A 17,017-nucleotide genomic window follows, 5' to 3' on the forward strand; every position below is an offset into this window, starting at 1 on the left:
AGGCGTTACATTCCACCTCCATGCGGGTGGAATACCTATATAAATTATTTGGAATTCTTCTGCATGGGAGATTTGTCTGTTTTCCCAATGTACCTAAGGTGAAGTTATATTCCATCGTATGAGTATATTAAATTTTATCTGTTCATCAGTTGATGGGAGTTTGAGTATATCTGTATATCCATCGTTATAGCAGGACCACCCCACAGTCTTGTTTATTGTAGTTTAGTAGTAAGTTTTGAAATTAGAAGTGTGAGCTCTCTAAATTTGTTCTTCTTTCAAGATTGTTTTGGCTATTCTAGATTTCTTTAATTTCCCCATAAATTTTAGAATCAATTTGTCAATTTCAAGGAAAAAGAGCCAGCTGAGGTTTTGATAAGTATTGCACTGAATCTACAGATTATTTTGGAAACCATTGCCATCTCAAACATATTAAGTCTCAGTTCATGAACATAGAATGCCTTTCCATTTGTTTAGATTTTCTTTCCTTTCCTTCAACAACATTTTTGTAGTTTTCAACACACAAGCCTTGCACTTATTTTGTTAAATTCATTCGTAAGTATTATATTCTTTTTGATACTTTTGTAAATGTAATTTTCTTACTATCCTTCTCATGGTTTTAATTTCTAGTGTATAGAAATGCAAATGTTGTTTGTATATTGATCTTGTATCCTGCAATCTTAATTCAATCCCTTTAAATTTATTGACTTGTTTCACTACCTAATATGTGGCTTATCTTGCAGAAAGCCTCATATACACTTAACAATATGTAATCTGTTGTTGTTCACTGGACTGTTCTATAGATATCTATTAGATCTGGTTGCTTTAAAGTACTGTTCCAGTCTTCTGTTTCCCTGCTAGACCCTCTATTTATAGTTTTTCTATCCATTTTTGAAAATGGGTTATTAAAGTATCTAACTATTATTGCTGAATCATGTTTTTCCCTTCAAATCTGTCAATTTTTGCTTTATGTATTTTAAAGTTCTATTATTAGATGCATGCATGTTTATTATTATTGTGAATTTCTTGATGTGCTGACACATTTTATCATTATAAAACATCTTTCTTTGTCTCTAATAACAATTTTCTTTAATATATTTTGTCCTGTATTACTATAATCAATCCAACTCTTTTTTGGCCACTATTTGAATTATATATCTTATTTCATCCTTTCATTTCCAAATGATTTGTCTTTGAATCTAAATTGTGTCTCACATAGACAGTATATAGTAGAATCATGATCTTTTATCCTTTCCCCCACTTTTTGCTTATGCATGCATCTGTTGGTGGACACTTGGGAAAGGAGATAACCTCAGCTTGTGGACTCAGGAGAAACTCTCTGTAAAAATAGATTCCCTGTCCTGATTTAGTTCTGGGAACAACAGAAAGCAAAAAAGTCCTTCCTAAGAATGTAAAATCACAGCCTGAAATCACAGACATATAGCTAGAACTCACACCAACTATGTAGCCTAGAAATCCAGGCTTAAACTTTAAAGTTATAGAGGTACCAGGCAGAGCCAGAGCAAAACCTCTTTAGAATGACCTGTTTTAAATGTAAGCCTCACAGAAAACCTACAGAAAAAAATTCCAAGAAACATGAGCTCAAATGAACAAATTACTTATTGAACAGAAAAGTAAATGAATTACCATGTAACCAAGTAAAACAAAACAACGAATTCTGCAAATAGCTCCCACAAAGATATCAGAAAGTTTTGGGAATTTAAATAAATGGAAGATGAAATTAAAAATTTCATGTGAAGAAATAAGATGCTGTCAAATTGCATAAAGAATTAGAAAAGAGCAAAAAAAAATAGGATGTCTAATAATGAAAAACAAACATTAAAGTTATAAAGTAATTAGATGAATTAATAACGTAACAGAGCATTGGAAGGATCTACATATCTAAATTGGGTTCACTGAGAACACTAATAAATAATGAAGTGGACAAATCACTAGGAAGATTATATACATATATACCAAACTGACTTACAAAGAAATAGACTATATGAATGGTTCCATAACTTTTAAAGTAATTAAATAAACAGAGAACAGCCGGCCTAAATGAATCTACAGGCAAGTTTACCAGACATTCACAGACATTAGTCATCTACTTGCTAGGCATTAAAAATTTGTGTTATCAACAAATGTAATGGTTTGGGGGAAAATATTATTTTAAATTGGGATTCAACTAATCAAACTAATCTCTACAAAAGAATATTTTTACCCAATCTAGGATATCAATGAAATTTTGCTTTCTACCTTGTCTTTTCCTGTACCTAAAATGAACTGTAAAGTGTGTTCATCTCTCATTTCTTTTTTGTCTTTTCACTATAATGTCCGGTGAGGGAAGCCACAAAACCTCTGCCTGAGATTTCATCACATTTGTTTGTCAAGCTCCATATGCAATTTTATAGAAAGCCAATAAAGTTAATTAAATTCTTATGAGTCATAGCTACTTGTGATCAATGTATTGAAAAGGAACTATCCTAAATTCTACAGATACATTTCCATATTGAGCTTTACTTAAACACTTATTTTATAAATAAACACATAAATTTGATATTTCCTTTTATATGTATCCTTGTATGCATTAGATATTGTCTTGAAGAATTTGTGAATGATTACTTGTTAGCTAATATTAATCATATGTAAAATATTAGGAAATAAAATACTGAAAAATTTCATCCTATGATACTGCAATAAGACAAATACAAATATATTTAAATAAAATATTTTATCTTTCTATTCAGAAGACAAAACACCTTCTTTTAAGATATTAAACCTAAAAATATCGCAAATGAATTTTGTATACTTCTGAATAATATGCACAGCTCATTAGCCTAAGGGTCTTTTGTAAGTCAACTGTTCATCAATTTCTGAATCTTTCATTATTGTAAGTAATGGTCAAGTTGCTCACAGCTTTTTCAAAGCTACCTATTCTGTAACATACTCCACAATAGAGTGAAAACACCCATGTGTCTAGTACCAAAACTATTATCCATTTTTTCTGTTGCACAGTGATGCTATAATCAATCTCATGACCATCTGCCATAAATCAATAGACGATAGACATTCCTTTACACAGCATTTGTACCCCAAGTTGGTACTCACAGCTGGAGAAAATCAGCGGGCAGGAGTGTTCATCCATGGGGAAGTTGTGCAGCTGCAGCTGGCATTCTGCATTTATAGTGAGCCTGCAGGAGAGCCAAGGGTCACTCTTGAGGTCAGCCAGGAGCAACCCAGAAAAGTCCCAGGTCAAAGATAAGGAGCAGTCCCTTTACCACAACTGAAAGGTGAGAGCAGTGCGCTTAACTCATTCTTGGCGGTGGTGCCATTCAGGGATACCATTTAGTGGCTTCTGTGTTATTTTGTTCTGTTTTTAACTATCGGTAGCAGAAAGAATTTCAGTTAGTAAAATTTCAAACTATGTCTAGAAATATAAGCCAAGTCAGGGAAGAGACTAATAAAAATAACTGTTATTTGATATGTCTTTGTCTTCAATCTGTTTGATTGAATTAAAACCTTCTACCCTGTTGAAACTGGTGTATTTGTTTAAATAGGTGTAATGCCAAACTATAACTAATCCGCTTGTAGAAGGGACTTCATATTTGGACAACTCTCTCATTAGACTAGGCAGGTGGTGGCTATACAAGTGTGTACTGCATCCTTCCAGAACAGACAGCTCTGGGACCAGAGTTCTTATGAAGGATCTCAGGATAGGCTGTGTCCCACTTCTGGTTTGCTGAGGCTCACCTTCACTTCAGAGTCTTATCCATGCTCCTTTAAGACTGATGTGGAAACACCTGTTACAGACTCCAGCTCTCTAAATGTAATCCATCAGCAGAGTTCCCTGCTGTGGATATGTTGTTGTTTTTCCCTGCCTGCCAAAATTATTTTCCTGGAAGTTGAAATCCCCTAATATTACACTTCGTTTGATTTTAATCTGTACTTCTATTTGTGCTGTGGATACTTGTTTACCATTCTGAGTTAGAGACTTCTCTGCATGGCCACAATTCACCCGCAATTAAGAGCTCACGTACTAAATGTGGGAGTGGGAAAGGAGAAGTACCCAGTGGCTGGTCATGGGCTTCACTGAGCCAGGAAGATACATGGGTCAGAAGAATTAGACAAGTCACTTTCTCCTGAGGCATGCTGAATTTGCAATGCCTTTTAGACCCTCAGGAGGAGACATGCCATAGACAGGTGGTTCCAAGCATGTGGAGTTCAGAAGGGAAGTTCTGGGTTGGAGGTAGGCATATGGGAAGCCTCAGCATAGATGTGGGGATGGATGAACTAAGCCAGCAAGAGAGAGGAAAGTGAGTGAAGTAATGAGGAAGTTCTGAGGCAGAAAGAATAGGAGAAAAGGCTGCACAAAAACAGGAGTAGGAGACATAGGAGCCATTGTGCTGCAAAGGTGGTGAGAGAAAGTGTTAGGAGAGAGTGAGCACATACAGCGCTCCTAAGAGATGACAGGCAGTGAGGATGACAGTTCTGGAGGGTACTGTCCTGATCCTAATGCCAGACAAACAGAAAGACTGGCCAAGGTGTAGGGCACCCCTGTGGTATGTTACAACTGGACATTCAGTTAGGCTTGGGCCATCCTAGTGGAAAGAGTTCTGAGAGATACAGACACAGGTTCAAACTCTGATAACACTAGCTCCCAGTGGAGACTTTGGACAGGCAAGTCAGTTCACTTCTTTGAAGTGCAGTTTCAGTTTCTCTTACTTTGCCCAGCTTTGTAGGGACTGCCTGGCCCCCAGGAAGACTCATGACACTGTAGCTGCCACTTCCATTAGGGATGCATTGGGGAATGCCCTCCGTGCTCTTTTTTTCCTGTGGTCTTAAATTTGGCTATGATTACATTTGTCAATTAATAGACCAAGACATCTTTATTTTCCTAGCTGAGTGGACCCATGGGTTATTTATATTAAAGATATTTCTGCATTCCACTTCCAGCAGAAATGGATTCTAATGGAGGAATGAGTTTATATTCATTGCAGATGATTTGTATGCCTTTATTTCCACACATAGTAGCATTAGGACAAACTTTTTCGGGAGGCTGTAGCATGTCGAACATGAGGAGTGATAGAATGCAGCAATGAAAATAGGGTCCCATCTCTACGATGATCTGAATTATCAGCCCATCAGTGATTAAAAATCCACCAATGTCTCACCTTAAAGTGTAAAGGATTTTCCCGTCATTCCAAATTCTGAGGAGCTGATTGGGGGTGGTGATCCAGTGAGCCTCTGCAGTTTTAGAATTGCGGAAGATTGTATCTGGAATCCATATTAATCCCACCATGTTGCTGTTCAGAGTGAGTATTTTCATTGTACTGTTGAATCGAAGGCGGCTGTCTGTCCAGGTCTGAGCAAAAAATATGTCAATTTGGTATTCCTGAAACAGAGCAAAAGGAGAGGTAAAGTAGTTGTATTAATGGATTTTCTGTATGCTTTGTTTTCTTTGTGAAAACCTCAGTTTTCCTCCATGTTTACACCCTTGTCCCCCAAGTCCCTTTCTGTTAGTGCTTATATAGTGCCTGGCTCAACATGCTAAACATTTTAACAAATGATAACCAGTATTATTAGTCAATAATGTGATAACATATGTACAAAAGATTCTGTAAGTCTTAAATTTTAATATACACATGAAGTGTGATAAGGGGTCAAGTGGTAGTAGACTATAATTCAAAGCACAGAATCAGATCCCCCTGCATTCACAAGCCCAAGCTTTAACAGGTAATATGACCTATTGAAGCCTCATTCTAATCTGTAAAATGGGTGGAGTGCCCACCTCCTAAGTGGGTTATAAAGAAGAAAGGAAATGATTAAATGAAAAACCCTTAGTGTCTGGCATAGATCCATACAGTATTAGCTTATATAATAATTGTCATTTTCACTTAAAAGCCTTACCGAACAACACAACCCAACTCAAAAAAAAAAAAAAAAAAAAAAAAAAAAAAGAAACCAGCAACAACAAAGAGCTATAAAGGTGACAGACACCCAAGCCAAGACACCTTCTGATTCCACAGAAGGCCGGTGAGGCTCACAGGACCTCTGTAATTGGAAACATTTTGGTATTCCCAGCACAGAGTAAGGCTTTGCTGCAATCGTTAGATGTGGACTAGGACTAATTTCACCATGAGACCTAAAGAAATGTCCCGAGACTGAGCCACCTCAGAGGCCCTTCCCCTAAACACAGTTTAAAGGATTATCATCAATTAGGCCCATAGTAAAGAGGATCTAAAGCAGACTGTTAGAGGTTTTTATATCTTTCAGTTTCATTTACATATTAGATATAATAATGAATTACTCTTAAAGAGTGTGCGTCCAGTAATTCTCAACAAATCCCACATTTATCCTTCCCACCGAGTTTCCAGTTAAAGAACCTTTCAGAGGTAGTTAATTCAACTGACCAGATCCTGCTTTTTATTAACTAATCCATTCGTTCTTCATCTCTTTGCTGCACTGAGTATGCCATGCCCTGCAAACCACTGAAGACCCAGCACTGCACTAACAAGAGAACTCCCTCCCTTCATGGAGTTTATTTTAGTCTTGGAATTAAACATACAGTTAAGGTGAAAACACACAGCAAGTGTGATGGTCACACATAGCAACCAGAAAAATGAGGCCAGTGTATCAGTTAGGATTCCAGCTAGAACAAAAAGTATCCAAGTTTTTAATGTGGAAAGAATTATGTACAGGGAATCTGAGTCTTGCTTAAGTATTTGAGCAGCTGGGGGAGCAAACACCAGGGAAGCAGTAGCTGGGGGCAGGTTATTGTGGGAGCTTCCAGAGTTGAACGAAATCTCAACATCCAGAAGGGCCCAGTGCAAGTCCTCCTGTCTGTCCATGTGTCTGCCTAAACATGCCTCTGGGGAATAATAGCCTCTGTCTCATCATCTCCTTCCAGAGCTTTGCACATGTCTTTCATTAACAGACTCTAAACTTGGAATTGTACAGAGAGAGAGAAATGAAGAGGAAGTTTGTGTGTGGGGGGGGGGGGGGGCACATGCCTGTGTGTTATTTCCTGTTGTATACTGACTAATTTTAAAATGGGTTTTGGGGCACCTGGGTGGCTCAGTCAGTTAGGTGCCCAACTCTTGTTTTCAGCTCAGGTCATGATCTCAGGGTCCTGAGATAGAGTCCCACATTGGGCTCTGAGCAAGTGAGGAGTCTGCTTGGGATTTTCTCCCTGTCCCTCTGCCCCTTCCCCCACTCATGCGTGTGCACTCTCTCTGTATAAAAATAAATAAATCTTTAAAAATGAATAAATAAAAATGGGTTTCAAATAGTAGTGAAACAAGTGAAACAAGTCAGGTAAAGACAAACAAATACCTATGATCTCACTTATATGTGGAAACTAAAACAAAACAAAACAAAACAAAAAACTGAAGTCATAGATACAGAGAACAGACTGATGGATTCCAGGGGTGGAGACTGAGACGTGGGAGAAGGGGTGAGGGGAATCAAAAGGTACAAACTTCCTGTTATAAGATGAATAAGTCCCAGGGATGTAATGTACAGCATTGCGACTATAGTTGACACTACTGTATGCATAATCAAAAGTCACTAAGAGTAGATCTTAAAAGCTCTCACCACAAGAAAAAATATTTCTAACTAGACTTATTGTGGTGACCATTTCGCAACATATATGTAAATCAAACCATTATTTGTATATCTGAAACAAATACTATGTTAAATGTCAATTTTATCTCAATAAAAAATAAAAGAAAATCAGTGTATTAAAAAAGAATGCTGAAACAAATCTATAACACGTAGTGTTGGCTTAGGACTGGAAGCAAGGTGGCTTATGTCACACATGGGTGAAATATTTGGCAAAGTTAACACCTGCAATAAAGCAGAGCATGTCTAATGAGTTCATAGCTCTTTGGGTAAAGGTTGGAAAAGTAACATTAATTAGAATGTGTTGGCTGCTATTGACTGTGCTTGGTAAGCTAACATAACAAAGAAATTATCTCAGAAGGTAACTGGCCAGTTGGAAAGCAGTTATGAAAGAGAAAAGAAAGATAAAGCAAACACAGGTTCTTGTAGGGTTAGGACAGGCAACTGCTCCTCATCCCCATCAGTAAATCATATCAAGAAATGCCTTGAGAGTTAAAAGCCTATTGAAACTCAGCTTTGCAGAAATAATCAGACCTACTGATAAAAATCCTTAAGTGGATTAAGTTGTAGCCCTGTAAAATCTTTAATTGTATAAATGTGGCTTCAGGATAAGAGACCAAGGTATAACTCTTCCACTGAAGGCTGATACAGCCGAGGCACCTGTACTTAATTTAAGAGAAAGAGTAAGAAGAGTCCATTTGAAAGCAAAAGGGTGGGAGAGGCATTGGCATGCAAAAGCAAAGACACTTAGTGGACCTTAGAATTGTGTTGACAAAAGATCTGTGAATGTGGTTATGCACATTTGAAACTCTCTTAGTAGGTAAGAAGCTGGCTAGGTTTTAGAGAGTTCTACTGCCAAAGGACCATCAAGTTCAACAGAGAAGTCTGTATTTGAAACTAAGATGTACTTTTGTATACCTATCTATAAAGGGAAGACTGCAGCCTGGAAAACTGAGTAGACCTTAATGGGGTCTTCTTCTCCAATGTCCACTTTCCCATAACCAAAGCAGTTAGTGGAAAAAGAATAAACTCTCAAACAATGGAGTCAAGAGCCAAGGAGAAGTGTCTTTTGGAGTCCTACCCTGGGAGCAGAATTAAAATTTAATCAAAGAAGATGCTTTCTTCCCAGGTAACAGAGCCCACTCAGGATCTGTCCAGTGGGGTCTCAGAATTGCTGCAAATCGTGGGTCGATTGTGGTTAACCTGGCTCTTCTCCATCACTGTAGATATAACTGTATATGTGGGGATAGGTCAAATAGCTTTTCTTTTTGTTTAGAAGTCAATGGGCCAGTTCTTTGTAGATCTTGGATACCAGTCTTTTATCTGTAGTGTCATTTGCAAACATCTTCTCCTATTCCATGGGCTTCCTCTTAGTTTTTTTTTTACTGTTTCCTTGGACTGGAGGAGATAATGCTAAGTGAAATAAGTCAAGCACAGAAAGACAATTATCATATGGTTTCACTCATTAAATGGAACATAAGAAGTAGGAAGATCAGTAGGAGAAGAAAGGGAAGAAGAAAGGGGGGGGTAAACGGGAGGGGGAATGAACCATGACAGACTATGGACTCTGAGAAACAAACTGAGGGCTTCAGAGGGAAGGGGTTGGGGGAATGGGATAGGCTGGTGATGGGTATTAAGGAGGGCACGTATTGCATGGTGCACTGGGTGTTATACGCAACTAATGAATCATGGAACTTTACATCAAAAACTAGGGAAGTACTGTATGGTGACTAACATAATATAATAAAAAAATATTATTATAAAAAAAAAGTCAATGGACCAAGGAAAACCATGTGAATTAATGTGGATGCCAGCACACATACACATAACCTCGAACTTGGGGCTGGGACTGGATGGGCCTTTTGGGTTGCCTCATTTGAAGAAGGGTAGGATGTATCTCCCCTGATGTAAGAGAGAGACAATATTTGGCAGCTAGATACAGATTATGGTGGTCATTGGTCCTATTCACCAAATACTGCAGCAGCCCTCCCAGTGTGCAGGTGGTAGAATTGCATTTCCCTTTCCCCCTGTTGGGGCTATGTCTGGCCATCTTATTTGTGATGAAGTGAAATGTGAATAGAGTGGGGTGTGCATTTTGGGGATGGTGTTTGAAGAGCACACCCCCTTTACAGGCTCTGAGAGACTACAGAGCACAGCCTCTGTTGATTCATGCTGGACACATATTGTGGATGCAAAATTACCCAGAGCAGCTTGTAAGAGGAGCACTCCCTAGCCAGTACCAACTGTACCCTGGAAGAGGTGGAAAGGGGAGTGGGATGCAGCGAGGAGGTGATGCCTTCCTTATTGAGAAGGTGACTTAGAACCAAAACCTAGGTGAGATGCAGGAGTAAGCCACACAGATAAACGGAGCAAGAGACCCCAAGCAAGTTCGAAAGCATACTGGATGAGACAGTAACAATTCTGCCAGACAGAATAGACTGGATGTTGTGGGTAGGCACCTTACCTCCTTGATGGCAGGGTTTTAGTCTCACAATGATGATTGCTGACTGTGTAACAGGCTATAGTTGCACAGGGAACACACTCAATATTTTAAATAAAATTCATTATATGAGAATGACCAGTGTGGCATCCATAGGTATTCATACATGTTACTTCCTTCTTTTCTTTAACACTGGTTCATTGGATGAGAGAATGAGGAGAAAAGGATGAAAACGTTCCTCCAAGCAGGGCCAAGGCCCACCAATGTGATCAATGATACCAGATAAAGAATACTCTCTATAAAGTCCCAAGTATATTTTGGAAAGAACCTAAAATTATCAGATTTTTAAAAATTTCATATTATATTAGGAATGCTGAAACTCAGAAAACTTGAAGAATTTTACCATTTACTCCATGGGTCAAAATTACTTTGAATTTTGGGACCCAAGTAAAACTTTTCAAGGGTTTGTTTTTACATGTAAAAATGGCAAAACAAAAAGTGTCCTGAAGATAGGGCCCTCCTCTTTGCCCCTTGTCTCCTATTGTCTCTGCTCCCCATTCCCATTAATACACAGGTTATACACCTTCACGATAAAATATTTTGAAATGCAGATTTGAAATCAGTAAATTATATAGCAAGATAGAGAGCATTACCCAAAGTCACTCCTATGAGGTGCAGATGCTTCTGTACCTTCCAGGCTCTGATTACTGAAACAGAGACTATAATAACCCTTCCTCTCAGGGGGTAAACTGAGACCTAAGAGATTAAGTAATTCTCATCAAGTCACACAGCTGCTAAGTACCAATTGTTCTAAACTACACAGTCAAAACCTGCTTCCCTGGAGATGGCCGAGAGCATTTGAAATCTAGTTGTTAGTATAGAAACCACTGGCAATGCGAAAGGAAGACTTCCAGTTTAGAAGTTCCCTCCTTGCTCACCCTGTTTGAAACCACACGAGGTTACCTTCCTCGGCCTCAGTTTTCTCATCTATAAAATGGGGTGGTTGGTATAGATTAAGCACAAAGACCCTTCTATAAAATTCTAACATTTTATATTTCCATATCCCTGCTTACATTAGACTTTCACTGTTGAAAGTAATTTTCCATCTCACTCATTTCTGTCTTAAGTTTGCAATAAAGATGAGATAGAATGACTTCTATACATGTTCTATTTCCTGCCACTGGAAAGAGCTTTATATGTTTGAGTTCTACATGAAATACAGTCACCTCCCCCCATCATCCTCAAAGGTATATGTTCCCAAACCCCAGTGGATGCCTGACACTATGAATAGTACTGAACCCTATATATACTATGTTTTTTCACATACATACACACTTATGATAAAGTTTAATTTAATAATGAGACATAGTAAGAGATTAAGAGAACAATTATAACAAATATATTGTAAAAAAATTACATGAATGTGGTCTCTTTCTCAAAATATCTTATTGTACTGTAGTCATCCTTCTTCTTGTGATGACGTGAGATGATAAAATGCCTATGTGATGAGCTGAGGTGTGATGAATGACATAAGCATTGTGACACAGCATTAAGCTACTACTGACCTGATGATAGATCAGAAGGAGAGTCATCTGCTTTTGGACTGAGGTTGACTAAGGACTAGTGAAACTGCAGGAAGTGAAACCACAGATAAGGTGGCATCACTGTAATTAGAAACCATCTGTGAGGCTGCAGCTTACAGAGTGAGGCATGGATTCCTGTCCCCACCCCCAATATTACATTCTTACAAGGGAAAAGAGCACACCATGATACTCTGGGGTTGGGGACAGTGGGGCTTGGAGGGATGTGCTCTTTATTCTGAAGCCCTGCCACAAACTCTAACTCAAGAGGGTATAAAGCAGATGGTGTGTGTGGGGCATGGGGTAGATGCTTTATTGTGTCTACATTTGACTAAATGTTGAAGAAACACTTCCCACCCACAGGGAAATATTTTTATGTTTCTCAAACTTTCTTTGTAATGTTATTAATCATTTTTCTTTTCTGCAGAAGAAAAAATTATTCTTACAAATAAACGTTTTATATAATTCATAAGTAGCTGTGAAATTAATGTGTTTAAAATACTAATAAATGTAACACGTGATAAATGTGCAGAATCCCTCAGTTTAAAATATCATGCTTGTGGAGAGCCTATGTTCATAATTTGTTTTAATAATTGGAGAGTTTAATGATTCCTAAATAGGCTATGAATTATTGCAGCATGTGGAACATTTTGACAAAACAGAAGAAAAATTATGCTTCTTAATGATATCAATTTGTAACTTCTAAAACTCAGAAAATTACTTCCTAACACTTTTCCCTTTCCTTTGCCATAGAAGAGGGTCAAATGGAAAAATGATTAATAAAGGACAGGGACTTAGAGATTGGGTGTGCAGGAGACACACTCCCAGGGAGCAGAGGCTCTCTTCCTTAGGTCCCGAGCACATTAGCACCACACCTGGTACTGATGGATAAATATATTAATAAATGAAGTCACTGAAAGTTCTCTTTATAGAATGGTAATCACAGACCCATGCCAATTAAAGGCTGCTCAAATATCTCATCTGGGGCAAAATGTCAGTTGAAAGTGTCAGAAGTACAACACAAAGTTATCCAAAGGTGTTCATAACATTTGTTCTTAAACAGTCTGCCGCTTTCAGGTTTTCCACTTGAAAATGCACCTACCCTTGCTACCCAAACTCTCCCTTACTCAATATTCACTATAACAGTTCACAAACATTATTATCCAAATTTACTATCAAGTGGAAAATCTGCTATATTGGATCTTTATGTGCACATTAGCAAAACTTTAAAGAGGTAGGTGAAGGGCGAAAGTGTGTCTTGTACTGTGGTAAGTTATTTGTGAAAACGGCTATAAGAATTCTTTTTATTTTGTCCATGGCCTTGTCCATGTGACTTAATAGCAAATATGACAGCGGCAGAAACTTGGGAAGTCTTGAGTGTTGGGGCTGGCCCCTCTTGCTGCTCTTGGGAACCCTGTAAACACTAAGTGAATGTGACAATCTTCTGGAAATCAGCCAAATGCCCAGACATGCTCATGGCCCCAGCTCAAGTCAAGCCAACACCCTGACGAGTGAGTAATTCCATCATTGACTACCCAGTCCTACCCTAGTCATTCTAAATCAGCAACTTGTCCAACCAATCCAAATGAGGAATAATAAAAACCCACTAGATTTTAGGATGGTTTGTTACACAGTAAGCTGACTGATAGGCTCATACACCAGATGTTACATTTGTTGCATTATGTTTTTCAATCCCCTTCCCTTTCCTAGAAAGTTTAACACCTCAAAATTTGTGATATCCATATCTTCAAACCTACCAAACCTATTGCAAAACTGAGCCCAATTTTAGATAGTATCTTTATTATCTTTTATATTTTATCTCTCTATTCTTTACATCATAGCATGTATTCTTTGCAGTGGGGAAGAAAATTATAATTCATAACCAGTACGATACGCAGAAAGCCATTTTGGGTTTTTATATAGGTGTTTAAAGAGTATTTCATTGCTTTTTAGGGAAATTGGATTTTTTTAAAATTTAAATTCAATTAGCCAACATAGAGTACATACTTAGGTTCAGATGCAGTGTTCAACAATCCATCAGTTGCATATAACACCCAGTGCTCATCACATCACGTGCCCTCCTTAATGCCTATCGCTCAATTACCTCATCCCTCCACTCATTTCCCCTCCAGCAGCCCTCAGTTTGTTTCCTATAGTTAAGAGTCTCTCATGGTTTGTCTCCCTCTCTGATGACTTCCCATTCAGTTTTCCTTCTCTTCTCCTAGGATCCTCTGTGCTATTTCTTATATTCCACATGTGAGTGAAACCATATGGTGATAGTCTTTCTCTGATTGACTTATTTCACTTAGCACAATACCCACCAGTTCCATCCACATCGATGTAAATGATAAGTTTTCATCCTTTCTGATGGCTAAGTAATATTTCATTGTGTATATATAACACATCTTCTCCATCCATTCATCTGTTGATGGACATCTCACCTCTTTCCACAGTTTGGCTATTGCAGACATTACTGCTATGAGCACTAGGGTGCAGGTGCCCCTCTGAATCACTACGTTTGTATCTTCGGGGTAAATTCCTAGTAGTGTAATTTCTGGGTCATAGGGTAGCTCTATTTTTAACTTCTTGCGGAACCTCCATACTGTTTTCCAAAGTGGTTGTACCAGCTTGCATTTCCACCAAAAGGGTAAGAGGTTCCACTTTCTCCACATCCTTGCCAAGATTTATTGTTTTCTGTCTTGTTAATTTTGACCATTTGGACTGGTATGAGGTGGTATCTCATTATGGTTTTGACTTGTATTTCCCTGATGCCAAGGGATGTGGAGCAATTTTTCACATGCCTGTTGGCCATTTTGTCTGTGTTCTTTGGAGAAATGTCTGTTCACATCTTCTGCCCATTTCTTCACTGGATTCTTTGTTTTTCAGTTTCATAAGATCCTTATAGGTCTTGGATACAGGCCCTTCCTCTGATATGTCATTTGTAAACATCTTCTCCCATTCCATAGGTTGCCTTTTAGTTTTGCTCACTGTTTCCTTTGCCATGCAGAAGCTTTGTATCTTAGGGCGCCTGGGTGGTGCAGTCATTAAGCATCTGCCTTCGGCTCAGGGCATGATCCCGGCGTTCTGGGATCAAGCCCCACATTAGGCTCCTCCGCTGGGATCCTGCTTCTTCCTCTCCCACTCCCCCTGCTTGTGTTTCCTTTCTCACTGGCTGTCTCTCTCTCTCTGTCAAATAAATAAATAAAATCTTAAAAAAAAAGAAGCTTTGTATCTTGATAATGTCCCAATAGTTCAGTTTTGCTTTTTTTCCCCCTTGCCTTTGGAGAGGTATCCAGCAAGACATAGCTGCAGCTGAGGTCAAAGAGTTTCTGTCTGTGTTCTCTAGAATTTTGATGGATTCCTGTCTCACATGTAGGGCTTTCATCCATTTTGAGTTTATCTTTGTGTACGGTGTAAGAAAATGGTCCAGTTTCATTCTTCTACATGTAGCTGTCCAATTTCCCCAGCACCATTTATTGAAGAGTCTGTCATTTTTCCATTGGATATGCTTTTCTGCATCATTGAAGATTAGTTGACCATAGAGTTGAGGGTCCATTTCTGGTTTCTCTATTCTGTTCCATTAATCTATATGTCTGTTTTTGTGCCAGTACCATACTGACTTGATGATCAGAGCTTTGTAATATAGCTTGAAGTCCAGAATTGTGATGCCACCAGCTTTGTTTTTTGTTTTTGTTTTTTTCAACATTCCTCTGGCTATTTGGGGTCTTTTCTGGGTCCATACAAATTTTAGGATTGTTGTTCCAGCTCTGTGAAAAAAGTTGATGGTATTTTGATAGGGATTGCATTGAATGTGTATATCGTTTTGGGTAGCACAGACTTTACAACAATATTTATTCTTCCAATCCATGAGAATGGAAGGTTTTTCCATTTCTTTGTGTATTCCTCAATTTCTTTAATAAGTTTTCTGTAGTTTTTAGAGTACAGATCCTTTACCTCTTTGGTTAGATTTATTCCTAGCTATCTTGTGGGTTTTAGTGTAATTATAAATGGGATCAATTCTTTAATTTCTCATTCCTCTTTTTTTAAATTTATTTTTAAAATAATTTTTTATTATGTTATGTTAGTCACTATACAGTATATCCTTAGTTTTTGATGTAGTGTTCCATGATTCATTATTTGAAATTTCTCATTCTTCTGTCTCATTGTTAGTGTATAGAAACACAACTGATTTCTGTGCTTCGATTTTATATCCTGCCACTTTGATGAATTCCTGTATGAGTTCTAGTAATTTTGGGGTGGAGTCTTTTGGGTTTTCCAAATAAAGTATAATGTCATCAGTGAAGAGTGAGAGTTTGACTTCTTCTTTGCCAAATTGAATGCCTTTTATTTCCTTTTGTTGTCTGATTGCTGAGGCTGGAACTTCTAGTACTATGTTGAACAAAAGTGGTGCGAGTGGGCACTCCTGTCGTGTTCCTGACCTTAAGGGAAAAGCTCTCAGTTATTCCCCATTGAGATATTTGCTGTGGACTTTTCATAATGGCTTTTATGATATTGAGGTATGTTCCCTCTATCCCTACACTATGGAGAGTTTTAATCAAAAAAGGATGCTGCATTTTACCAAATGCTTTTCCTGCATCAATTGAAATGATCATATGGTTCTTGTCCTTTCTTTCATTAATGTGATGTATCACATTGATTGATTTGTGAATGTTGAACCATGCTTACAGCCCAGGAATAAATCCCACTTGATTGTGGTAAATATCCTTTTAATGTACTGTTGGATCCTATCGACTAGGATCTTGAGAATTTTGGCATCTATATTCATCAGGGACATTGGTCTATAATTCTTTTTGATGGGGTCTTTGCCTGGTTTGGGGATCAAGGTAATAATGGACTCATAGAATGAGTTTGGAAGTTTTCCTCCCCTTTCTATTTTTTTGAAACATCTTCAGAAGAATTGGTATTAATTCTTTAAATGTTTGGTTGAATTCCTCTGGAAAGCCATCCAGCCCTGGACTCTTGATTGTTGGGAGATTTTTGATTACTGCTTCAATTACTTTGTTGGTCATGGTCTGTTCAAGTTTTCAGTTTTGGTAGTTTATAAGTTTCCAGGAATGCATCCATTTCTACCAGATTGCCTAATTTGTTGGCATATAGTTGTTCATAATATGTTCTTACAATTGTTTGTATTTCCTTGGTATTGGTCTTGATCTCTCCTCTTTCATTCATGATTTTATTAATTTTAGTCCTTTCTCTTTCTTTTTGATAAATATGACTACGGGTTTATCAATATTATTAATTCTTTCAAAGAACCAGCTTCTAGTTTCATTGATCTGTTCTACTATTCTTTTGGTTTCTATTTCATTGATTCCTCCTCTAATCTTTATTATTTCTCTTCTCCTGCTTGGTTTAGGCT

General features: G+C 37.9%; 1 protein-coding gene across 1 annotated transcript in view; it reads right to left on the reverse strand.

Annotated features, from left to right (window-relative positions):
• The window catches only part of GABRG3 (gamma-aminobutyric acid type A receptor subunit gamma3), a 635,102-nt gene that overhangs the window by 296,061 nt on the left and 322,024 nt on the right, over window positions 1-17,017 (reverse strand). Inside the window, exons 4-5 of the mRNA XM_044388333.2 lie at window positions 5,172-5,392; window positions 3,109-3,191 (exon numbers count right to left, since the gene is read on the reverse strand). Of these exons, the coding sequence (XP_044244268.1) occupies window positions 3,109-3,191; window positions 5,172-5,392 (304 nt within the window). The remainder of the gene's footprint in view (window positions 1-3,108; window positions 3,192-5,171; window positions 5,393-17,017) is intronic.

Source organism: Ursus arctos, unplaced genomic scaffold (assembly GCF_023065955.2).
Source record: "Ursus arctos isolate Adak ecotype North America unplaced genomic scaffold, UrsArc2.0 scaffold_28, whole genome shotgun sequence".
Classification (NCBI taxonomy): Eukaryota; Metazoa; Chordata; class Mammalia; order Carnivora; family Ursidae; genus Ursus; species Ursus arctos.